This window comes from Carassius gibelio, chromosome B16, assembly GCF_023724105.1.
Source record: "Carassius gibelio isolate Cgi1373 ecotype wild population from Czech Republic chromosome B16, carGib1.2-hapl.c, whole genome shotgun sequence".
Taxonomy (NCBI): Eukaryota; Metazoa; Chordata; class Actinopteri; order Cypriniformes; family Cyprinidae; genus Carassius; species Carassius gibelio.
The window spans coordinates 24473211-24498454 of NC_068411.1; the positions used below are offsets into that span (position 1 = coordinate 24473211).

Here is a 25244-nt window from a genome sequence, read left to right on the forward strand (position 1 = left end):
AATTCTGAGTTTACATCTCACAGTTCTATATTCGAGTTTCTATATCATAATTATTACTTTTCCCTCCAAATTATTTTTTTTTCAGAAATGAAAGAAAGGAACATGTTTGGGTTTACTCAGTTGTGAACCATATAAACTGATCATCTTGCATTTCATACTTCTTTATTAAATATTTATATGCAATCTTATGAGGCATAATGGGACAAATCACGGTGTGCTGCCAGCAGATTAAGATATAACTGTTCGATAGTGTTAAAATTCAGGTGCTTTCCCCCAATCTCTTGAGGGTGAAGCTGAGGAGCTCAGTGATGGAGTGAATTTACCATGGATTACCATGACTGTGTTTCTCTGGAAATAGACATTACCATGAGCTTAATCGGACCATTCATCAGCGCTAGCAGTTTCTTAACCTTCTGTAATGCAGAATATCACTTAAAGTGCAAGTAAATGGCTTGTGCACTAAGAAAGGACCACATTCTATGTTCCTATACATACTAAAACAGCTGTTTTGATGTTTCAGAGCAGTAGCTCTGAGGCTAAAGCATTAACACCCCTTCCGGCTTGTCAAACCAGCAAGTCATGTGTTTGAATTTGTTCTCTGGTCCGCGCTGGTATATGTGTGCCAACAGTTTTTATGTAGTCAGCAGGTGGCATCATTAGCCAGAAAATAAAAATGAAAAGTATTACCCCCAGGCCAAGTAATGATATCATGGTAAACTCACTACCATCCGTAAAGCACTGAATGGGGGGTAGAGGTGCAAATTTAATACTTTTCTTGCTTTTGGCTTTGTTATATTCATCTGAGGTAGCCTGTGTGAATGCAAACGGCTGAAATGTAAGCAGCAATGAATAAAAACAAAAGAAAAAGTCATGCGTTCCTGCTCAGCTTTAATGCAGTATCTGATGAGAATAAATACAGTTGTGAGGCGGTTAAGACAAAGTCTTGTAAAACAGTTCAAGAGGATTGACCGTGTCGCTGGGGTGATGTGGGATTGTAGATTGAACACGAGCATGCCAGAAAAGACTCAAGTATACTCGGGGCAAGAAAACCATTTCAGCATTTTAGACTGAATTGAACACTGATGCAGCCCTCAGTAAGTATGATAAATATAGAAATGAAGCAAATCTAAAGCTTGGCGGCATTTCAAAACGTCACTCTCTGCAACAACAGCCCACACAAAACACACACACACACACTTCTGTCCACAGGTTCAAACTGAAAGTTCGAGTTCACTGCACCACCAAAGCATGTTTTACAAATGCATCACCATTTACACATACTCTACACAGGACCCCGCTCACCTCCAGATGCACTTTTGTCATCATTTTCCCCATTAAACTCCCCCAAACCCCCTGAAAATGCTTAACTAGTCTGCCTCTGCCAGCAAGTTTGATCCTATTAAGAAAATTATATTACATAGCATTTGAAATCGCAAATCTTGTAGAAAAACAGTGGGGCTGAAAACTTGTGTGCCGGTTCACTACAGTTTCTGGCTGATTATTTGCAGATGGGAGCAGAGGTTTCCCCTGGCATGCCATGCATGCGATTAAATCTATGAATGCCTCCCAATTCACATCTCTGCGGATTTAAGAGTGCATATCAGCCATGGTGTCAGCAAGTGTCTTTATTTGGGCTCAAGTTCAATTGGGAGGCGGTTGTTCTGTCACATGCAATGAATGACTAATGTTCAAGGGTTTGAGGCTTTGGGGAGGGATGGAGAACTTTGAAATGTTTGACTTTCAGCCCCCTTGTGTCCACATGCATTGGCCAAGCAAGACAACTCTCATATTTACTGATGGGTTAAATCCCTGCTGCTCTTTAGAGTGGATTGTTATACTTGCACCAGTTGTTCAAAGCTTAATCAATTTCTGTCTGAGAGATCAATTAAAAGCAGCTTAGGGCAAAAGGAGGGTCAGTGCGTTTGAAAAGGGAAAAGGAAAGCTCTTTTCAGCAAATGGCCACCAGACAGCGCCCCACTGTGAGGATCACCTGATCAACAGTTAGTAGCTACTTGAGAATTAATTTTCCAGAATCTTTAAGATTATTCACACAGTACACTGATGTTCTCGAAAACAAGACATGTGAACTCACCAACCGATTCATAATGAGATCTGGCATTATAAAATCAGGGTTTTCGATTGTCGACTTTTTAAAAGAATGTCAGTAATTTTCCAGGATTCGCGCAAGGTCTTTATAGCATATTTTTCAAATGTGACCCTGGACCACAAAACCAGTTTTAAGTCGTTGGGGTAGATTTTATCAACAGACTGGGCTTTGTCTGGGTCAAAATTATAGATTTTAATTTTATGCCAAAACTCATAAGGATATTAAGTAAAGATATTAAGTTAATATATTTAGTACATTTCCTACCATAAATATATAGAAACCTAATTTTTGATTAGTGATAAGCCTATGAATTGGTAAGAACTTCATTTGGACAACTTTAAAGGTGATTTTGTCAGTATTTAGATTTTATTTTTTTTATTTTTTTTGTACCCTCGGATTCCAGATATTCAAATAGTTGTCTCTCGGCCAAAAACTGTCATAGCCTTCATCACAGGAAAGCTTATTTTTTCAGCTTTTAGATCATGTATAAATAAAATTTTCGACAAATTGACCCTTTATGACTTGTTTTGTGGTCCAGGGTCACAAATGTCTAATATCTTAAGAACTTTGAAAGATAAAAAATATATATATTAAAAAGTGATAAAGTTGTAAATCTATGATAAAATGATACGCAGACGCTTAGTAGAGTAGCTACTCAAGTGAAAGCACTAGTGCGGCGTAATGTTGCTATGGTTACATCTGCAGACCAACGGGAATTCTGTATTTAGCTAAATTTGAATGTAGAAATAATTAGCCTACTGTGTGAAACTATGTGACTGGAAAGTGACAAACTTTTTAGAAAACAGCTGTCCACATTTTTATGTCATGTAGGCTTCATTCTTAATATAAATAGTGTTTTTAAAGCCTTTTATACCGATCTCAGTTGGAGAATAGTTCAAGACGCCGTTATTTATAACAAATTAAAGGCGTAATCTAGTTAAACACTATGCCAGTGAAGGAAATATACTTTTAAAATAAAAATCTTCACGGATGAGGGTACCACACCGCGCATTCTCTGACGGGAACTGATGCTGAAACAATTCGAATGCAAAAGTATCTTCTTGAAGGTTACAACAAACCCTGATATTTTCAATTTAGGTAAACTTCCTAAAAATATTCTGGTGTAGGGGAAAAGCGCACTCTCGGATTCACTAATGCATGACAAAAATTAATAAAACAACGCGTGTATTCTTAAAAACACATCATGTCAATACCATTAAATGATCTATTTTTTAACATTTTGGCAACATACACGTGGAAGTCTAAAACTTCGAGAAGTTGCGGTGCCACGAGGAACATCACTGAACCCTTGAGCAAGACAGCGAACCTCATCCTACAAAAATACTATGGTAAAGACCATTTTCGCCTGAGTATTAGAGCTATAACTAGCAATTCATACTGCTGTAAAACAGTGGAAGCTTGCCATTGCGTCTATCAAAAATAAATAAATAAACAGTCAAATCACAGAAAGGTTCTGAAAGCGAACTACAGTTACCATGGTAATTTTTGGTAGCGTAACACCAGGTGGGACAGTCCTTGTCAAACGCGGACTGTAAGTCTCTCCGTGAGGAAGCGTCAGCTAAATGACTGATTAATTACACCATTGATAAAGCATATTTCAAAGTCACATGCAGGGTTCCCTCACCTCTTTTGTTTCTTCTCCAGCGGTGAGATTGCTGCGTCTGACAGTGGCTGTAGTCCACACAGTTCAACACGATCAGCGCGAATGAGAACAGACGAAACTGCATCTGGGCGGCTGTGTGATTGTCCCGACTCACGGTAGAAAGCGTCAAAGGTACTCGCCGCGAGCCTGCAAGGTCCGTATATGAGGTTTCAATGTGTATATTTTTCCACAGAGGAGCAGTGAGTTGAGAAGTGTAGACTCAGTTGTGTCACATATTAGAGGGGTAGAGAAAACATCATCTTTCACCACCGGTTAATGTCATTTTAGAGAGCGAAACGCGCTTTTTAAACTCTAAAAAGTGTCTCGTGAATGTCTATGGAGAGAGAGAAAAAGCTTATAACTTGAGGTTCTTTGAGTTACAAATACACCTTGATGGATCAACGTGGTTTGCGAGCGAACTAATTCATAAAAAAAAAGAAAAAAAAATGAAAATGAAAATAAATACTTGAATTGGCGAATCTACAAAAGCGAACGGGACGCGGTGGATGCCCTCAAAAGTAGATGCGAGCAACGAAAGAAAATACCTGCGCGAGTCTAGTCCAAAAAAGAGAAACTTTGCCTATACATCAAGTTCCTTCCGACTGCCAAAGCGGACTTGGAACATCCAGCATCCCTCTCGCAGGAAAAGTTTAGTCCCTTCGTCCCCTAGACAGAGTGAGAAAACACATGGATGCAATAGTCTGAAAAACTCTAGAATAAAGCCTTGAGGTGCATGAGGATGTGTGTGTAACTGTGGCATATGCTGAAGTGCTCGGCTGGTGATGGAGTATCACTCTACTGGTGCTGATGCTATATAGGCGCTGCTGTCACGTGGAGACTCCAAGATCTTGTGGGGCTTTCGGTGCACTTTCAGAAGCCCCTCGGTAAGAGAGGACTGTTTGCCCCCCTCCCTCCTTGTTTAAGTTTTAGAAGATGACAAATGGAATTTTTCCCGCTGTCTCTATACACTACTCATGAGCCCCAGGGTCCTAGTGCATTGGCTTAAACTTAATAGTATTATGGACTGATCTTAAATTTACCCCCCCCCCCCCCCCCCCACCACCATCATATTATAGCGTCACATTAAAAACAACTTAAAGTACTGTATATAAAGGACCTGAACTACAATCTGCATTTCACTGGTTTCATACTGTTGGGGAAAATGTACTAAAACTTAAACATGGTTTTGCTGGTTTTAGTAGGAACTAGAAGCCAAGCTTTGTGACTCAATAAACCAGCTGGACACCAGCTTTCCCGGGCAGGATACCAGTTTAAATCTGCTAAGATCAGCAAACCTACTTAGAGTGGTTTAATTTTTTAATCAGCTGTGATAAAATCAGATAACTAAATTCAGAAAACTCGTTAATACATACGTGAGAGGCAAAAAAAAATGGGGTTCTCTTATGATAACTGGGGCTATAATAAACGTTTCAGTAAAAAAAAAAAAAAAAAGACTGCAATTTATTTTTATATATAAACATTAATACAACTTAATGTCGCTTTTCAGATCCAACATAACAGTTTGCTTTTAAGACATTAATATTATTTTAAGTTTTAAAACCATTTAAAATGCAAAAAGAATGATTGCTGAGGCAGTTTCCTTTAGAAGCTTCTATGCCAAAGTAGATGTAAATTGCTTGAAATCCAAGAAATGTTTTACCCATCTTGACCACTAGGTGTGGCACTTAATCTTTTATTTATATATAATTTTTTTTGTCTCCATCTTAAATGTATTATTCCACCCGTTATTTTTGGCTCAGATTATCCAGAAGCCTCCCAGGTGAGGTCAAAGTGTGCAGCACCTGATTCAGGTACTGATACACTGATTTATAACAAACAGGTGTTACAAAACACAGCACTTCATATACACCACAGAAAAGTGCTCATGTCCTTAAAAACACGTTTGATACAGTCTACACGGACTGTCCGTTACCCTCCTCAGAGAGAGAGAGAAGAAAAAAAAACATTTGTCATTTCTTAAGTGATGACACTCTCTCCTCCAGAGCTCTTTGATGTTCAGATCAAAGTGAAATTCTTCCAAAGTCAATGTTAATTTATATGACGGCTATTTGTCTCGATCAGTGAAACACAATAGAGTTTAATTTCTCATTAAAATAAATCTTATTAAAGATGTGTTTAATCTCCTGCCTTCCTTATTCTTGAGCTGTATCAGGTTGCTTGACGGTCTAAGCTTAGTTATAGCCATTTATTGCAGATACGTTTATGTGCATACTATAACCAAATATAAAATTAAAGCACCTGAAGTGATTCCCTGCCAATTTGAAGCTTCTGCATTGGAAAAGACACTGTAATGATTTCATACTACTGAAAAGCTGATCTAAATTTAGGCCTGCTCGTTAAAAAATAAATACATTTGCAATTTGGAAAACAGGACTCGAGGAATAATCCAGAGAAAAATTTATTATGGAATATACGTTGTATGTTTTAATTATGCGTCCTGTTTTTGAACAAATGTCTTAACCTTTTCATGTAAGGGAAAGGGAATGAACAATGCGAAAACGGGAAAGATTATGTAGCCCTTTTAACCAAAACCTACGGTGACCTTTTCGTTTGGGTGTTTGTTTATTTACTTTAAGTGAAGTGACAGGCGTTGTGGTGGACAACCTTTTCAGCCACACGTCTGCTGTTGGTTTGGATGCCTTTCTAAAACAACATCTGAGACAGCACTCCTAAGGTGAATGTGATAATTAAGGGCTAGGAGGCTTTTATTTTCGTAATGTGTCATGGCACAGGACCGGTTAACCAATCACTTTAGCCCGCGCCCCTCCTTCCTCCCCACCCGGCCGCTCGCTCGCTCGCTCACTGGGAAAGTAAAGGTGACGTCAGTTGTTTTAGATGTCTGGCTGGGAGCCCGAGCGCTGTGGCAGCTATAAGCCCCCTCTTCACTCGTCCAGAGAGACAGGGCCCATAAACATGTCAGCTGATAGAGAGGCCAAAGCAGACATTAAGACATGCTTCGTATCCCAGCCTGCAGCATCTGTGAGCAAGGGATGGAAATAGAAAACTAGAGAGCGTCAGACTGTAGATGTCACATGCAGAAGATGGGATGAGATGGGGAAGGTGGGGAGGCATTATGTTGATTGTCTAGCTAGCACATCTGACATGCCCAACAAAAAGGACGAGCAACATCGAAAATGACAATGAGAGTCAGGACGATCACCTTTTTGTGCCCTCTACACCGCAGCGGAGTGGGCCGCTACATAACAGAGCCGTAAACGCAGCAGACTAAACACTCATTCATCATTACGGCGCATACATGTGCAGCAGCACAAAACCCCCCAATCCCACTCAGTGACTCAGAGCACATTAAAACTTCATCTATTACACAAAAGATCACCACCACTTAACCCTCAACCACCATTCGTAATGTCCAGGAATAAAATGCAAGCATGAGGTGAAGATGGTTTTGTAAGGTTTTTTTCTTTATTTAATACCAGACGCATTAAACCCAAGTGTAAAAATAAGGCCTCTGTCTCGCTCCTTTGAGGGACGCGAGAGGGAAAACAGGATGTTCGGCCACAGTATGGGAATGCTGGAAGGTTAGATTGAAGTGTACGCTCCGCAAAGATCCACTCAATAAAAGCCAGAATCCTGAGGTGCCCAGTTTGGAGTCTAAATAGAGAGGAAAGAGAGAGCCAAAATATGTTATTACCCATCACAAATGCATGCGAGGTCATTACAGATGAATACTATAGAGTGCTGCAGTGATGGATGTATTATTGTAGGCCAACCAGGAAATTTGCATCACTACTGAAGCCCATTTCCACCATGCAATAAAAAAAAAGTAAATAGCAACTTTTCTTCTCTCACAATTCTGTCTGTCTTTGTTTTGTTTATGCTTCTTACAGAATAATAAAAAAATGAAATGAAATTTTTCCATCTCACATTTCTTACTCTTTTCCTCGCAATTGCAAGTTTATATCACGCAGTTGGGACTTTTATTCTCAGAGCTATGGGTTATAAACTCGTAATTGTGACATTTAACATTTAGAATTCTGACTCTTTCTCAGTTTCTTCAAAGTTTACATCTTGCAATTCTCCATTAAGATCTCGCTCTTTATTTACGTTTCTGAGTTTCTAAATTTAAAAAAATCATTGCAAGACAAAAAAAAAATTTGTGAGATAAATAGAGGTAGAAATTATCACTGTGGCTCCCTCAACAAAAAACCCAATAGGATTTTTCATTGGCCTGTTACCATCACGAAGCTTCTTCTGAAAACTCTTTTGGTCTTTAAAAAAAAAAAAAAAAAAAAAAAAAAAAAAAAAAAAAAAAACCGAGTTCGACTCGTTTACAAGAGCATGATTAGAAACACAACAAAGCTGTAAAAGCAGACTAGTTAGTAGATGGCTTTTAGTGTTCAGCATGATTACACTTATTTTCCCTGACAATCTCCGTAGTCCCATTTAGCTACATTTCTGTTTATTTATTTATTTTAAAACAATGACTTTGGAATAATGCAACTGCAAGCGCTTGTTGCCTGGTTTTGGCCCACAATCTCTTGAAACTATCTACTACAAAACTGCAGTCATTTTGCAAGTACAAGAAGTTCGATTTCACATTCGCACCTTTCCTTTGGGTTTTTCCTGAGAAAATGTTCAATTAAATTGTGTCTGGCCAAACACATCCAAATACAGGACTGTGTGTAATGGCCTTTGCCATTGTGGTTTTTGTGTGAGTGAGTCAGTTAAATTACGTGTTTTGAGGGACCAAGACATTTAAAGGCCGTTATTTTTAAACGCTCCATTTCAAACAAAGCGAGGTCACGTTTGTCGTTGGCCAATCACTACGCAAGGCCAAGATCAAACGAAGACCGACTGGACCCCAAGCAAAACATCTGTGGTGACTCCTAAACGTAGGGAACTCCACAGAACGTGTGCACGATTGTGTGCAAGCGTTATTTACTCTGCAGCGCTGAGTCATGGGACTCAGACCCTCTTCTTTATGGCTGTGCTCTGCTACCTTGTCATTAGGCCTTTGAAGAAAAACGGCATGATGAAAGCGCCTGCTCTGTTAAACTTGCTCTTACTGGTTTACGCCGTGTAAAGACAGTTCTGGGCTGACTGCCGCTCGACATTCTTCTGAATAGATCATTTGTGTGTGTAAACTACAGGGCTCAAGACAAACAGAGATGAGATCAGATAAAAGGAGGAGAGATGCTCTGCTGCTTTGACCTCATTCCTGTTGGCGTGGGTCTGCTTCTTCTCGATGTTCATGGCCAGCATTTGGCTGCGGAACGAAAGGCTCTTGGTTTTCTCGATCACCTGCTGATATGGTGATATGGCGTTGTTGCCCATCACCACGTGACCCTGCCAAAGAAAAGAGGAGAGGAAGAGAGATTCAGAGCTAAACTTAGAGAACACCAATTCTTTTCTGTTGCCACAGACACATTTTCACAACCTCCTCAAAAAACACAAAGGAGCTAATTCTGTCACTCCAGTAGAATGTCCTGTGATTTCTGAGACCAGAAGTCATGTTACTTTGTTAGGATGTTATGACCAAGGTGCTGGGTCAGTTGCAAAAAAATTGTTTTCTTTGAAATGGATATTAAATGACACTACTGTTCAAAAGTCTTTTTTTTTTCTAGCATCGAGATAAAAAATTACAAAAAATAAATGTATAAAATTACAAAAGAAATACAAAATTATTCTTTTGAACTTTCTATACTTCAAAGAATATATATTAATCAAGCAGAAAGAAAGAAAACCATTATAGAATGGTTTCTATAGGTCTTGAATATTAATCTATGTCATGAATAAAAAACAAAGTACATATGTCACCATACTGAGAATGACCCTCCTTCAGGACAGTCCTCTTACCCTCGATGAAGGATATGGTGAGTAAGCGAGCACTGAGCAGAATAACTGACATAATTGATTGCCTCTCCTTTATGTTTTAAAGCAGAACACAATCTCTGCACAAAAGAAGCGGAATTTGATTTTCAGACTAATTAAAGGACACTAACGCAGCACCTATCAATTGTTTCGCTATCTGAGGAGGGAGGCAGAGAAACAATGAGTGAAATAAAATATGAGAGACTCTCACCAGTTTGGAGTCGATTTTGGCATCCAGCCTGGCATTACGAATGAGGTTGACAATCCATCTTTCTGCCTCCTCAGGAGTCATATTCAGCTTATCGGCCAGCATACTGCAAGGCAACACAGTCCATTAGGACAAAACTTGGGTAAGGGGAGAACATTATATACACTGATGGCATTACGTGAAAATTGTGAGGTGTATAACAAGCTTGTAGAGTGAGTGTGTGTGTGCACGCAGGTTTAAAGTGCTGATCGAAAGTGCTGGATGATAATGGGTTTACTGTCATAGCTCAGCATTTAGACGTCTGTTCAAGAGTGACAAATGCCTTGCATTATGTAATCAAGTCTGTGATTCTAATCTCACTAAGAAACCCATAAAAACAGAGTACAATTACATCATTGCGCTTTTGCGAGTATGAGGTCAAGGTAGCGATGAAACTTTGCAGACAAGAACAAAAGGACATTGCATGGACTTGCATGACTTCTACTGACAATCCACCTGACATTTTAGAGAAACTGTCCAGAAATGAAGCCAGGTGTCTCCTTCACAGACGTGTCTTTTAGAGAGGAAGGTGGCAGCTAGGCCTCTGTTCTTTGATCCACAATCCTACTACCGCAACTGGCTTTCTTTTCGGCTAAGCTCATTTCATGCAAGTGAGAAAGTGCAGGCTTGTCCCGTTCTGTTCTACACACCAGGTTTCCAAACAATGAATATGCTTTCACAGTGAAAGGTTAACTCAATCATCCACCGTGGCAACAGCATGGGTCTAGAGACCGGCAGAGATGACAGCTTATATCATTTTGCTCCCAATGAAACCCTCAGAAAATGATGCGTGACAGGCTAGATTGGTCATAAAGCTCATTATTTAAGAGCTAACCGCCAACGAATGTGCTAGTTGTCACATCACGAGCTCCAAGCTGGTGATGGTTAACACATGTCCAACATCAAGCGGTGACACTCGCTACGGGAAAAAGGAATGCCTGTCGAATCCAGGGGTTAAAGCAAGGACATGAAATCCAAGCTCTTCGGCAGCCCCAAAGAACTCCGCAAAGCATGCGGCACGCTGATGAACAATTACAGCCGAAAAGGAACAGGAAACCAATTAAGACACTGGGAAGTTTAGATAGCTGTACAACCATTACAGGCACACAGACCTAGAGGTCTAGACCATGTCTGAAACGAAGCAGACTTGTGAGCTTTCACAGAAAAATCTATGGAAATGCCAAAGACTTGATTATCAATCCAAATGACTGGTTTAAGGAGAGAATTGCATGATAAATAAACAGCTTGAACAAACATGGCGCCGGTTTACTCTAGTGACGCAAGCGGCAACGAATATCATTTCACTGGTTTAATTAAATCATGACACATGTCAGTCAAGCCAAAGTCAAAGATCGACTCAAAACAAATAAGATCGAGTTTCCTCTTTAGGGAGCTGACCCTCCGGACAAGCTAAACCAGAGACCAAGGTCAACCACAGCCTCGGTGCAATGAAATGGCCCACACACATGCTAATCTAATTCTATCCAGCTTTAAAATGAGAAAGGGGGGAAAGGTAGTACGTACATGAGCGTGCCACTAATATGAACGAAAGTCTGAACTGAAACCAAAAATATACAAACGCTGAAAGAAGTAATTATGGAAAAGATTGAGGTTGGGTGAACGAGCCACTCAAGCATAAGTGCCTGACAGGGTGGTTTAAGCCAAGCAGCTTGACTCCTCTCGCAGCAGTCTCAATTTACACAGACTTAAACCTGGTCCTCTGGGGTTGGGGGGATGGAGGGTAAGGATCGTTTACACTTCGACCCCTTGCATGTACCAGCTCCTTGCAGGTGATTTATCCAATTCTGATTCCAGGCCGGTGGGACTTGGCCAAGCGGTCTCACTCCAGGAGACGTAGACTGTTAAAAGGTCAGCTGCGAATTGATACAGGGCTGACCTGCACTACAGAAGTTTTAAACACAGTAGACTCAAAACAAATGCACTGTTAAACATTTCCATATGAAGACACAAAGAGATTCACATCACTGGAAGTGACCCCTGCTTCATAGCTTGGGGTAAAACGGATTCCCCTTATCCCATTAAAACATCCTCTTCTCTTCATTTAGAAGAAAATATTGGTAGTTTCAATGACACATGCTTGTTTTTCTTAGAGAAATGCAGAGTTCTCAGTTGAGATGTAAACTGAATTAACATTTTTATTATTTATACTAGTTATAAAATGTTAATAAAATTACGAAAAATAAAAATATATAAATAAATTACACTACATAGATTTGATTGTTCATATTAAATAGAGTAAAAAAACAGTAAAACATTTCTACACTTTTTAAAGCAGCAGACGATGAAACAGCCTAAATGCTTGTTATAAACAATGTTAACATCTTTTGATAATAAAGTTAACCTTTATAGTTAGCATTCTTCGTGTGAAAGGGCCTTAAAGGAAGGAAAACAGACAAAAACAAACATGCAGATGAAATACAACAATGCCTCCTATATCAGTGGCTCTGCAAATCAACTGCAAAATTAATTACTGTGGACTGTAAGAGACCACAATGATTTACAGATGACAAGATTGGAAACGCCATTCAACTAAAATTCTCATTAAGCGCTCACAGACTACTCAAATCAGGGCCAATGAATGCACAATTGGGAATTTAAGTCTTTGAGGACAAGACACAAAAATGCAAAGGCCATCAAAAGTGAAAGTCATAAAACTGGATTTCAAATAGAGCCTTTTCCGGACATTTTTATATATAAAGCCATTTGTAGTTGTGGTCTTTTTTGGTGTATGCTGAGGGCAAGAACAGAAATAAAAATCCTGCCTCCTCATTCAAGGCCAACAACTGTAAACTTAACAAAAGTGCTACAAAATTGGCATTCATTTCATTTGAGTCCACAATTAGCTGCAGAGGACTTCTGCGTACTGTACCAGTGACATGCACTAATAAACTAAAAAGGAATGTTTTCCAATCCCCTAAACAGACAAAATGCAGCCTTTCAGGCGACTCCTTTGAGCTACTATCTTGAACAGATAAACAGCAATCACAATTGAGTTTCCTAGTTCAGCATTACCTTTGTCGCCTTTGACAAGAAAATGGATTCAATTGCAACGAGGCTGCCAAAAAAGAGCCAGGACTCCAAATCAATTCCAGACTATCTGCAACTGGAGATTTGGACAGAGCCTGATCACATTCCATGTTTCAACCTTGACTCCAGCCCTTCTCGGTTTTATACAGCTCAGAAAATGCAAGCAAGCAATTAGGGTGTACAATGAAGCATGGAAATAGTGTGAGAACCTGGGGATGGCTGGTTTTTGATCGCCGGGGTGTGCGGTTAGAAGAGAAACAACAAATTCCGAATGGCTACATCTATGCATGTGCACTACTGTAGAAAATGGAAAAAAAAAGAAAAAAAAATGCATTAATTAAAAAGCCATTACAGGGCTTTCATCAAATGTGGTATATGATATTGTGTCGGGTGAGCGTGTGCAATCGCGAACATGGTCCCCTTCGGCATTTACAGGATGTCATAAGTCCCCCAAGGTAGATGCAACCTGTTAGCATATCTCTGGTTTGCCGTCAAGTGCTTTCTGCTTGGCGCGCAAAGGCGATGGCGGGAAAAAGAATGTAGGACAGATGCTCAAAGACTACTAGTTATGAAAGCTCATTAAACAGGCAGGAGGGCAACGCGGCCTCTCTGCTCTGCACTCCGTCACTGGAAGGCTAATAGGAACCAGGCAGAGGGAAACCAGTGACACCCGCCCAAACCACCCTTTCCATACAGATCACTTCTTTTCCACCAATGGAAAATCTTTGGGACTGAAACCATTGCGTGTCTTCCCTGGAAGCCTACAATGCCATATAAATACCGTAAAAGGGGCAATAAAAAAAAGAGCAACCAGAGTAAAGTGGTAATAAAACACCTGCCGCATTCAGCCGGACGCAGACCTGAGAGTCTATGAGGAGTTCAGAAGATGCATTGTGTCAGTGATAATTGAACCATATGGATCAATGGTCAACTTGAATCACTGTTAATATACCTTAACTAGTCTCTATAATTTGTTTAACTGCAGGAATATTCCTCTTCGGTTGCGTTATAAGTGAATTAGCGTGCATGAAAATCTCAAAGCGCCATTATGTTACAGTCCTAACAAGGATGTGACAATGCAACACAATAATAGAGTAAGTGGTGCTTGGAAAACAAAAATCCGCTGTATTATACACAGATGGGGTGCAACCATTAAGATGGGCCAATATGTAGACCCTTTAGACATGCTTCAAAACAGATGGGTGGATGTGCCTGGGATGTCTGGTTCTGAATGCGTGTCTCCATGTGTGAGATTGAGGTGCTGGCAGCTGGTCTCTGGACATGCTTCCTCCAGCACACTGGGTAATAAAAACTTATCAGAGAGTGGAGTGGGAATGGAAGAGAGGAAACAGGAAGCGTTCCCACATTGTGGACACATTTTCAGACCTGCTACCTTTTTTTCTTTCTTTTGATCATTCCTGACAACGATTTATCATCAATTTGTAAAAGTTATTTTGTACTGCACCAAAATCCGAGTGCTAACCTTATACTGATGCACTGGTGAATTCGGCAGAAGGTCTCGAAGATGAACAAGCGGGCATTTTCAATGAAGTCCTCAAGGCAGGCCACAAGGAAAAAATCATTCACCAGCACCTTTAAAAGATATAAACATTCACATTAGACACAGTGCATGAAAATGCATTCAAGCCTATGTTGATTAGGCATGTAAGTTTGAAAAATTTGCGTTTCAAATGTTTTCACTTTTTATGACCCCCAAATATGAGCCCCTAAAAAAATAAAGGCTTTTTGCTAAATAAAATTAATTTCAAAAGTTGTTGTGCCTGTATGATTTTGTAATATTTTTAAATGAGTTGCTTCTTATGATCAGCAAGACTGCATTTATTTGATTAAAAATAAAGTTTAATAGTAATATTGTAAGATATTACCAATTTAAAATAATTGTTGACGATTTTTTACATAAATACATTTGAAAATATTTAAAATGGTTAATTTCCTGTGATCAGAAATCTGTATTTTCTGCAGCCATTACTCTGTGATCAACTTTTTCAGGATTCGGTGATGAACAAAGTTCAGAAGAATAGCATTTACGGTACTTGAATTTTTTGTAACAACGTAAATGTCTTTACGGTTACTTTTGATCAATTAAATGCATCCTTGCTGAATAAAAGAATATTTAAAAAAGTAGTGAATGTTTTATATTGTGACAAACTTAAATAGCATAAATAAATCTTATTTGTAAAATATAAAATAAAATGTCTGACTATTCTGATTTTTATGTAAATGTTTGTGTGTCCAATTCTTCATAAACATATGTAAATGCACCCATTGTCACATGTTTTACAAGCAGCATTTGTTCCCAACCTTTGCTGGAACACAAACTCTGGCAAAATGTGACAATGAGCAGTACAGGAAGTTTATATAAACTCAGAACGGAAATAAAAGTTCCACTTAATCCTGAGGTCGCGGTAATAGCACCTGGTTGGGGAATAACAGTATGTTAAAAAGCCAAAAGCAAGGCAAATTAAAATAGAAATATGATAAATTATGGAAATGAATGCAGGCGAGGCCTTATAGCTAACACATATACAACGGTGTTTAATGATTTCCTCACAGTAAAAAAAAAAACAGTATCTGGAAGCACAAAAAAAAAAAAACTGGGGTCATTCTCGGCACTCTAAACTAACCGCAGATCTTAGAAAACCACAGCCCCCACATGAAACATGGCAGGAACAGTGCCAGCCACCAAATTCACCACATTGGCTGTGACTTATCACCATTTGTCTTGCCCGTTGCCGCAGGGTCCGCCAGGCTGTGCGGTGGAACCAATTTACAGTGCCACTGCTTTCAAATGTCTCAACTAACATCTACTATCAATCTCAGACGCTCAGCAGCTGAGTTCTGATCACCGCATACTAACCTCCACATCCTGCAGAGACCTGGTGTGCTTTACCTTGCAGTCAAAACGCAAACAGTCAGTGCATTCCACATGGCTGAAGACATGTGTGAGCCCCCGCTGTCCCTGCACGGTTCACATGCAGTCCCCCGTCCCGCAACTTTGTGTGCGCATCTGTGCTCACAGCCCCCACTTTGTTTGCTTAGGCTTTGAAAGCTACCATCTCTGTGGTTCTGCTTGAAGAAATCCCAGCTACATGGCTATGGCCCTATCAGCCAACACACATTTCATTATTGCCAACATCTTATCTTAAGCTGATAACCATTTGCTTAAGTGCTATTATTACTGACAAGGTTTTTTCTGTAAAAGAGGAAGAGAACAAGTCTATGACAATTTCAAAGTAGCACAAAAAAACAAAACAAAAAAAAACACTTTCAGCTAACTGGAATCTTAAAGGAGTAGCCTTTTTTTTTCAGTCTTCAAAACAAAACAAAAAAATTAACACAGGACTATATAAGGTTGTGTCTGTTTTATGCATAGCATAGACTTTACGAGCCCAAACCATTGTTCAAATGGCTGAGATGGATCATGTGAAGAAGGAAAAATTACAAAATCTGACTGGATAAGCATTATAAGGTAATCACGATGCAAAGTAAGCAATGTGATGATCCACAGCTTGAAGAAAATCCCAGAACACTTATGCGGTCAGTCTCTACAGATCCAGGACCGTGTCCAGTAAGATTAAATCACCGGCCTGCAAAACTTCTGGAGCCATGGGTGCTGATGATATGCTAAAGAACTGCGTGTAAACAACGGTGCTGCATTTGGGTAATTTTAGGTTGTTTCAGACATCTAGTTTGGGGTCAGTATGAATTTTCAAAAAATACTTTGTCAATATTAAATCGATTAAAATTGACAGTTAAGACTTTTATAACGTTACAAAATATTTCCATTTCAAATAAACGCTATTATTCTGAACTTTCTATTCAACAAAGAATATATGCATCATATTTTCCACAAAAACAAATAGTTAAGAGAGTATTAACTGCTCAATAAGAAATGTTTCTTAAGCGTCAAACTTCTGATGGCTCAGGTGACATCAAAAGACCTGGAGCAGTGGACACTGAAAAATCAGGTTCATACACACACACACACATTTATATATGTACACGTATACATATATATACACACACATAAACACACCCTATATATATATATATATAGGGTGTGTTTATGTGTGTGTATATATATATGTATACGTGAAAAGTATATATATATATATATATATATATATATATATATATATATATATATATATATATATATATATATATATATATATATATATATATATATATATATATATGAGAAAAGTGGCTCATCTCCTGTTTCCAAAATGCATCACAAAGTGCTTGAGAAAGCTGTAAACTAATTCCACATTGCACAAGGTGCAAACAACCTTACGCGTGTTTAACACGTACTCCGTCTGAGGTACGTATGCTCATGTTAACGGATTCCAGTGTTCACGCGGTTGCTGTCCGTCAGTGTGTTCCCGGAAGCAAACCCGGCGGCATCTTAGCATGTCCCGTTTGATGTGGTAATTTCACAGTAGGCATACACACAGGTTTAAAGACTCGTTCTCGCCCCCTACAGATTCGGTTAGGCATACATCTGCGCTAAAATAGTGAGGTGAAAGTCATCATAGCTCGCCTAGTATAGACCCAGCTCTCAACCCAACTTTGAGAATAGATTAACGGCGATATTTTTTTTTCTCGTCCGATAAGAGTCTCACATTAACACAGCACGTTAACGCCGATAACAGCCCACCATTTTATATATGTATAACTGAAAAAAAAACATGAATGAATTAAAGACTAATAAATGTGTTAAATGAGAGAGAAAAGCTTTCTAGGGGTCTTGAATTATAATTTATTTCAGACTCTTTCTGGATCTATTTAAATCTCGTAAGTGGTATTTTTATTTAAAATGGTGACAAATTGTCAATAGACAAATATATTAAGAAAAATAAAGTGTATAAATATTTTGCTTGAACTCCTGAGGGGAAGAGAACATTTTTGGAGGTCATGCACCTCTTTTCAATAATATTTTCTTTATTCCAAATTTACACTCATTTGTCTTTTTTCCCCCATTTGTTTGACAGTAAGAGGAAGTTTGTTTTTGTACAAGTAAAGGCGGTCGAGCGCAGACACTGATGACTTGCAAGGCTTCAACAGTCTAACAGGAAAAGCCTCGGGCTGTTGTAGACGGGCAACTCTGATTTTCTAAGTCACCACTCAATCAGACTGTGAATTTGCGAGCATTTAGAGCTGACATACATCTGAGCCTAGCCAGTTATGCTCACATGCCACAGTGTTTAACTTTTTTTTGCAGCTTGTGATCTCGATAATGCCTCAGGCTTTCATAATCAGGGTCAGGACTAATTAGTGACCATTTACGCAGTGTCTGGGCTGAGCTCTTGTAGAATATGCCTGGTTCTGGAGGTCCAGTAGCTGGAGGGCTCTCACGAGATCTCACAGATGCAGGTGTGCTAATTACTGCTAGCCTTACAAAGCCTGGCCTCCAAGCATGCAAAGTGTAATAGAGAGCTCCCAAATGACTCGATCAGTTAGACCTGCATAGACCTCCACTAAAAAACACGACTCCTGGTGATTTGGGACTCGTTTCCTCTCTGCTTCTTGATGATAAACGCGTAGAATGAAAAACAGCTGGCCTGATCAAATGGGCACTCTCACAGAAGTAAATGTTTATAAATCATGTCAGCGTTTTAGGAAGGTTCCCATTTCAATGTTAAGTTGGGTTATTTCATTCTCCTATAAAAAGCCTGCTATTTAACATACAAGGTGCGTGTTGCTAAACAAAACTGAATTGTTTTATTTAAGGCAATGGCAGAAGATGGGCAGTGCAACTGGTTTTTGAATTCATAATCATTTAGAGAACAGGAATGAGCTTCGACATAAGTGCACACTAGGCTAAAGGCACTCAAGCTAATTACGCTTGGGATGAATCTTTGTAATGTAATGTGTTTACTGCAACCAAGAATGCGCCTGAAGGCCATTTCTGGCTTTTATCACACTGAGACGTTCTCATTCAAAGTAAAATATTTTTTTGCTGTTTAAAATTTGGCACGTTTGTGGTACAGCTTACCAAATGCATTTAGGTCAACATGCAATGTTTTCCAGGGTCAGAATGGCGAAAAAAATTTGGGTGCTGTGCCAACGACGTTTGTAATCGCATGGTAGCAAAAGTCTTTGCATTATTCTTACTATGATAATGATGAAACCAATGTATTGTAAAGAAAAAAGAACATCGACCCTTATTAAAGCTCTTTTAAATTAAAAGTGTTTAATATATACAGCATATTCAGAATTTGGTGTTTTGTACTAGCATCTCTAAAATCCTCTCTCTCTCTCTAGCCTGATTGCGCTGTTGTTTCGGATAAAAGCGTCTGCTGAATGCATAAATGTAAATATAATGTAAATTTGGAATATGGCTCATGAGTGCTAGTGCCTTGGACATTTTGAAACTCAAAAGCTTCAGTTTCATTTCAATTAATACTTCATTGAACAAAGCCTTCATTCACTATAAGTCTTCAGAATTTCTCTCTCTCTCTCAAAAAATAAAAAATATAAAAGTACAATGACAAGTGAAATTTTTTGAGGTGAGCTATTCCTTTGAAACAGATCTTGTTACTCCATTTTATTGTTGTTTTTTTGTCGCTGCCATGTTGGCAATAAAAGTCAGTAGTTTAACTGTGAAAACAGAAAGAATGACACAGCAGGGCAAGGGTGAAAACTGATGAAGTGACCATTATGGAAGGCCATTTATAAACGGGAATAAAAATACAGATCATTGGCTTGTCTGTACCACAGAAAGCTCTTTCCAGTGCTTGTCCGCCTCTGCTCACCAAAAGCACTTCTTGTTAACCATTCCAGTGATCTGACAATTACCCGCTCTCATAAAAACATGACAAATGGTGAGTCAGAGGCTCTTTCAGGGGCCCACTTCCATAGCTGGCCATGACACCGCGGCGTGCAGAGACTGCTGTGCTTTAAGACCCCTTTCAGGGCCCGAAACAGAAGGGTAGGCTGTTTGTGGCTGCAGTAAAATGACACAGCATCGCTTAAGACTATCACCAGGTTTTAGGAAATTTCAGAGGATGCCTCTGACCAATCAGAGGTCAGAGACTCGTTGTGATGACATCACATCTCATCATTAGGGAAATCGAGACATCATCTGCATAAATTACGAAGCTAAAGGCTTTTTGTGGCCAGACAAGTAGTGAAGGATGAGCTCAACGTCTTAGAAGAAGGATAGTCTCTTCAAACGCTTTCGCTAATGGAACCTGTTATGAAACGTTATGAATCTTACACTTTTGGGAAAACAGGAACATGACAGAAGATACAATCAATCTGCAAAGTTCCTATAAAGAGGAGGGTGTGCCATGCTTTTAAGGACAAGCTGAGTAACAAGCTAATAAAAAGGTAACAGGAAAAGACAGCTGGAACTTACCGCCTCACACTCTCTCAGCTTCTTCTGAGCACTATCAAAGTCAAAGTTCACATATAGACACTCCACAAACTCCGTGATGGGATCTTTGTAGGTGTACGACTCCTAAAAAGATGATAAAAGAAAAGAAAAAAAACAATGCAATTTAAGGGAAAACTCACATACAATTAAATGTTCTTTTCACCTATACTATTGGTTCTTAAATTGGGGTTCCTGTTTCTCATTGTAAATTTACTTGACATGCATGAAAGTGTTTTATTAACAAATAAAATGTAACATTACACGCAGAGCTGATATTAGCTGTTCAAGCACAAAATTACTGCTGCTTTCATCTTGTGGTTGCAAATGTGGCTGTCGCCAAACTGTTGCATCTACTTTATTAATTGGCACAAACAGAAAGTTAATTTGCCTACAGTATGTAACATATGGCTGATTTAATTAGACTTATTTTTAACCGTAAAACTTCCTGAAGACGACTTGAAAAACAGTGCTCAAGTCAGATTGGACAACTTTATGGCATATTTTCTGTAACTGACAGCAGCCTGGCATTTCATCCACATTTTATTGTAGATTTTGCCATTTCAAATAAAAATGCTGGATGGAAACAACAAATGTGAATGAAAAATAAAATACAGAAAGAATGCATTACTAGATGTGCATCAAAAAAAGTAATATGAATTTCTAAATTTACGTATCTGAATAATTTTGGTCTGAAAGGAACGCATTACATGAATAAAAGAGTCTTAGTGGCTTCCTCAATGGATACCACTTTATTGACATTTTATTTCTACTTTGCTCCAATATAATTAAAATGTCAAAAACTGTCAAATAAATTAAATTTACTGCTTTGACTGAAACACAGCTAGTCTTAAAGGAACACTCCACTTTTTTTTTTTTTTGAAAATAGGGTCATTTTCCAACTCCCCTTAGAGTTTAAGATTTGAGTTTCACTGTTTTCGAATCCATTCATCTGATCTCCAGGTCTGGAGGTAGCACTTTTAGCTTAGCTTAGCATAGATCATTGAATCAGATTAGACCATTAGTATCTTGCTCAAAAATGACCAAAGACTTTCTATGGTTTTCCCAGTGGCGGTTTCTCCATTAGGGCGATTGGGTGACGCACCACCAAAGGAAAGGGAGGGATTTTTTTTCTCTTTTACATTCAACCACAGTGTTACACTAGCTTTCACAATTCTTGACTGTTTGTGCTGCCTCTAAATAGTCCAATCAGCGTTGAGTCGCCTCAAATTCTCTCAAAGACTTTAATATCTTCTTTATCAAATGTGAAAAAAAAAAAAAACGAGATGGGGAAAGCTATAACTTTGTCAGCTGAACGTTCCCTCGGCACAGATTAATTCTATTGTGTCACTGAAATAAAAACCATTCATTTGTTGTAGCAATAAGGATAAATTCGTAATTAAATTAGGATAACCAAAACGAAAAATTTAAACATCAAGTATCTACAAAGGGCGGGAAGTCGTATAAACAAAGATTTTCGAGGGCATGACTTGACTTTTTAGTTACATCGTATACTAAGACCGACGGAAAATGAAAAGTTGTTAGTTACTTGATTATTACACCGGAATAAGAGTCTAGTTCTTACACGTATCAGCCTGGAGAATCACTACTTTTCTTTTTCCGTCGGTCTTAGTATACAATGTAACTACAGAAAAGTCAAGTTTTAAATAGGAAAAATATAGAAATTCTTCTGGTCATTTTTGTGCGAGATGCTCACGGCCTAATCAAATTCAATTATCTAAGCTAAGCTAAAAGTGCTATCGCCAGACCTGGAGATTGGCTGAATGGACTCGGAAACGTTCAAACTCAACTTTTACTTTAGGGGAGTTGAAAAATGAGCCTATTTTCAAAAAAAGTGTAGTGTTAAGAAACAATATAAAATAAGCAGATCAGAAACCTTGAATTTTTGGTTCAAATATCCTTTTAACAACCTGGCCGTATAGAATAATGAGCTAAAACCTCAGCATAATGCGCCATGTCTGTAAACAGCCAAAAGCAGAAAGATTGAGTATAGTCCCTTTAGCAGAGGACCTGATGGGATGAGTCTGATTTGGATATGCAATAGTCTCTGGGTCTTCCCTGCATCCAAATACCACAGATGCTTAAGTAACCATGAGAGAGGAAACTTGTGCAGGGAATATGGTGAGCACCTCAGAACACATGTTTAAGTGATTACACAAAGGCTGTGGGGACACACTTATTTGGATTTCAGTGTCATTGATCTCTGAAGAAGCTACTGTTGTTGGACACGGAGAAATCGGAACACTACAATCAGACTGTCCAGCACCATTCATCAAATCTAGTGGGTTCAAGACTCACACGGCCTGAGAAGGCACACACAGAAACAGAGCTTTTATTTTCAGGCCAATATACACAGCTTCTTTATTCATTCATTTCCACAGATGCAGTGAGGTATAAGATTCCCTGCAGTGGCTGGATGCATTAAATTCAAATCAAAATATGCTCTTTTTTAACAAGCAAGAGAAAGTGTTGTTTGGTCTGGTGTGGGTAACCTCCCATTGAAAACATCTTTCATTAGATGCAAGGCCAGTGTGGATGACTGCGGGAAGACCAACAGAAAACTAAACAGTTATGAAATAGGACACCACCTAAACAATAGTTTTGCTCTTACTGAAATATAAGGATAAAGGCTTGAAGGGATAGTTCAACCCGAAAATGGAAAAATCTTTCATGAATTACTCACCTTCATTGTTCCATAGCCGCGTGACATCACAGGTTTAACTTTAATTTTACGAAGCTACGAGAACTTTTTTTTTTTTTGCTCAAAATAAACAATTTATTCAGCAATTCCTCTCACCATGTTACAGTCTTCCACCATTTAGAAAAGAGAGAATGCACAGAATGTAATCAAGCCTCATAAAATTATGGTTGAACCTTTGATGTCACAGACTATTTTACTGATGTTCTTGCTACGTTTCTGTGCGTTGATCATGGTAATATCCTTGCTATCTATGGAGGGTCAGAGAGCTCTCAGACTCTATCAAAGATATCTTAATTTGTGTTCCAAAGATGGAAGTAGGGCTTACAGGTTTGGAATGACGTGGGTGAGTGAGTAATTAATGACAGAATTTTCATTCCTGGGTGAACTATCCATTTAGAATTTTACACCTTGTAGAATGAATAGAAACACTTTTTAAATTGTTTTTCAATTTGGCATACAAGTATAAGAACTCTCCATTTACTGTGTTTGTAAAATAAAATAAAAAAAATACTAATAAATTGTAAAATACTAATAAAAAAACTAATAAATATAAATAAAATAATAAATGCATAATTAGAGCTGGGTTTTGAGAATTTTCTAAATTGGATTTTGATTATCTTTGTATCAAAATCCAATTTTGAAAATTGTCTCAAAACCCAGCTCTAATTATATATTACATTATTCTTTTATTTATATTTATTAGTCTTTAAATTAATGAATGAATTCAATTAATTCATTCAAAAGAAAACAAATTAACTGAAGGACAAAGGAGTACATAAAGAACCAAAGTCCTGTCTGATACCTGCTGGATGACTTTCACCAGATCCTTTAGCACCTGCCTACGCTTGCGGACGTCCTTGTTAGTGATGACGGCTGTAGTCAGGTAGCGCAGTATGTGTGGGCACATGGTCTGAATAGCATTGAGGTACCTGTAAACAGAAAAATATACAACAACAATAGTCACACGCCTGAAGGACAGCTACAATCTCTACATGGAAAAAAAAGTCACATCATGCAATTTGTCGAGGTGGGACATGGTTTTCACAGCAACTTCCAGTAAGTTCTCATATAATGAATTTGCAGATGCTCAATAAACAGAAGAACAAGAGTCAGAGCATGTTGAAAGCTCCTCTGTTCATTGGTCCCACTGTGGAGGGAAGGGAAAAGGAAAAGCCCCTTTCTAGACATGGATCACCAGCTACAGGCCTGCAGAGAAGTGAAACACTATCCACCAGGGACTTGTTTTTCAGCCACAGGTCAACTAGCTGAGGGCTTCTGCAAGAATGAAAGCTACATAGCACTACTATTACAACCCAAGACAAAGTTCCCTCTCTACAAACGTGCAAGAGCTTTCTTATATGGACGGACAAAAAAGAAAAAGAAAAAAGAAAACATACAACAGATGCCTTGTCATAGGGCTGAGAGCTCCTGTTAAAGTGCACTTAACATTGAGTCAATTTGGAGGACGGCCTCCGCGCCTGTGGTATCTGTACAAACATCTTTGACCCCCCTCTTCATCCCCCATACGAGGACCAAATTAAATTTCGAGGAGGAAGTGGCACTGCTCTGCCTTGGCCAGGCTGTTAAGCTCCCTTACAGTTCAGCACAGAGAAACACATGTCATTTGGAGGAAAAGGAGGAGGGCTGCCGGATGGTTTAATTAGCCGAAACAATTAAAGGGACAAGGGGGCCTGTGGCACTTGTGAAGTCGGAGCTAAAAACGGCAGTGGGCTTTGGCGAGTATGATCCCAGTTGGCGCAGCCTTCGGTCTCTCCTCCCTTTGTAGTTGTCTGACTTCATGGCAAACCACAACACTTCATGCTGTGTTCCTGATTACTCGCACTCCCGGGGAGGCTGCAATGGCCAGACCACTCACATGAGTCATGATGCCATATCTGGGCTTTGAACAGAAAAAAAAAAAAAAGGCATTATCTAACCTAGCCCGACAGCTACGACCAAAGCCATGCTACGGCTTAATCGGTTGCTAAATGACTTCGCGAGGAAGAGGGCAAACAGGAAGTAGTAGCTTAATTTGAGTGCGTCACATTCCCCTTACGGAGCTGAGGGTTTGGGATAAGGCTGCAACTAAAAAATGACTTTGATAATGGATTAAGGTGTTGAATGTGCAGTTGACCCAAGTTCGAGTCCAGCCTGCGTCATGTCTCGCTCTCTCACTCTCAGCGTACTTTTCTGTTGGAGCACTTT

The 25244-nt window shown here is 39.0% G+C and overlaps 2 protein-coding genes across 2 annotated transcripts in view; both read right to left on the reverse strand.

Moving 5' to 3' along the window:
* Positions 1-4805, reverse strand: part of LOC127974401 (R-spondin-2-like) — a 52739-nt gene extending 47934 nt beyond the window's left edge. The window contains exons 1-2 of the mRNA XM_052577635.1: positions 4316-4805; positions 3753-3917 (exon numbers count right to left, since the gene is read on the reverse strand). Of these exons, the coding sequence (XP_052433595.1) occupies positions 3753-3855 (103 nt within the window). The 5' untranslated portion in view covers positions 3856-3917; positions 4316-4805. The remainder of the gene's footprint in view (positions 1-3752; positions 3918-4315) is intronic.
* Positions 4806-7192: 2387 nt separating this feature from the next.
* LOC127974992 (eukaryotic translation initiation factor 3 subunit E-A) overlaps positions 7193-25244 on the reverse strand; it is a 41034-nt gene continuing 22982 nt past the window's right edge. The window contains exons 8-13 of the mRNA XM_052578669.1: positions 23842-23968; positions 20303-20404; positions 14402-14511; positions 9835-9937; positions 8964-9098; positions 7193-7403 (exon numbers count right to left, since the gene is read on the reverse strand). Coding sequence (XP_052434629.1) covers positions 7365-7403; positions 8964-9098; positions 9835-9937; positions 14402-14511; positions 20303-20404; positions 23842-23968 — 616 coding nt within the window. The 3' untranslated portion in view covers positions 7193-7364. The remainder of the gene's footprint in view (positions 7404-8963; positions 9099-9834; positions 9938-14401; positions 14512-20302; positions 20405-23841; positions 23969-25244) is intronic.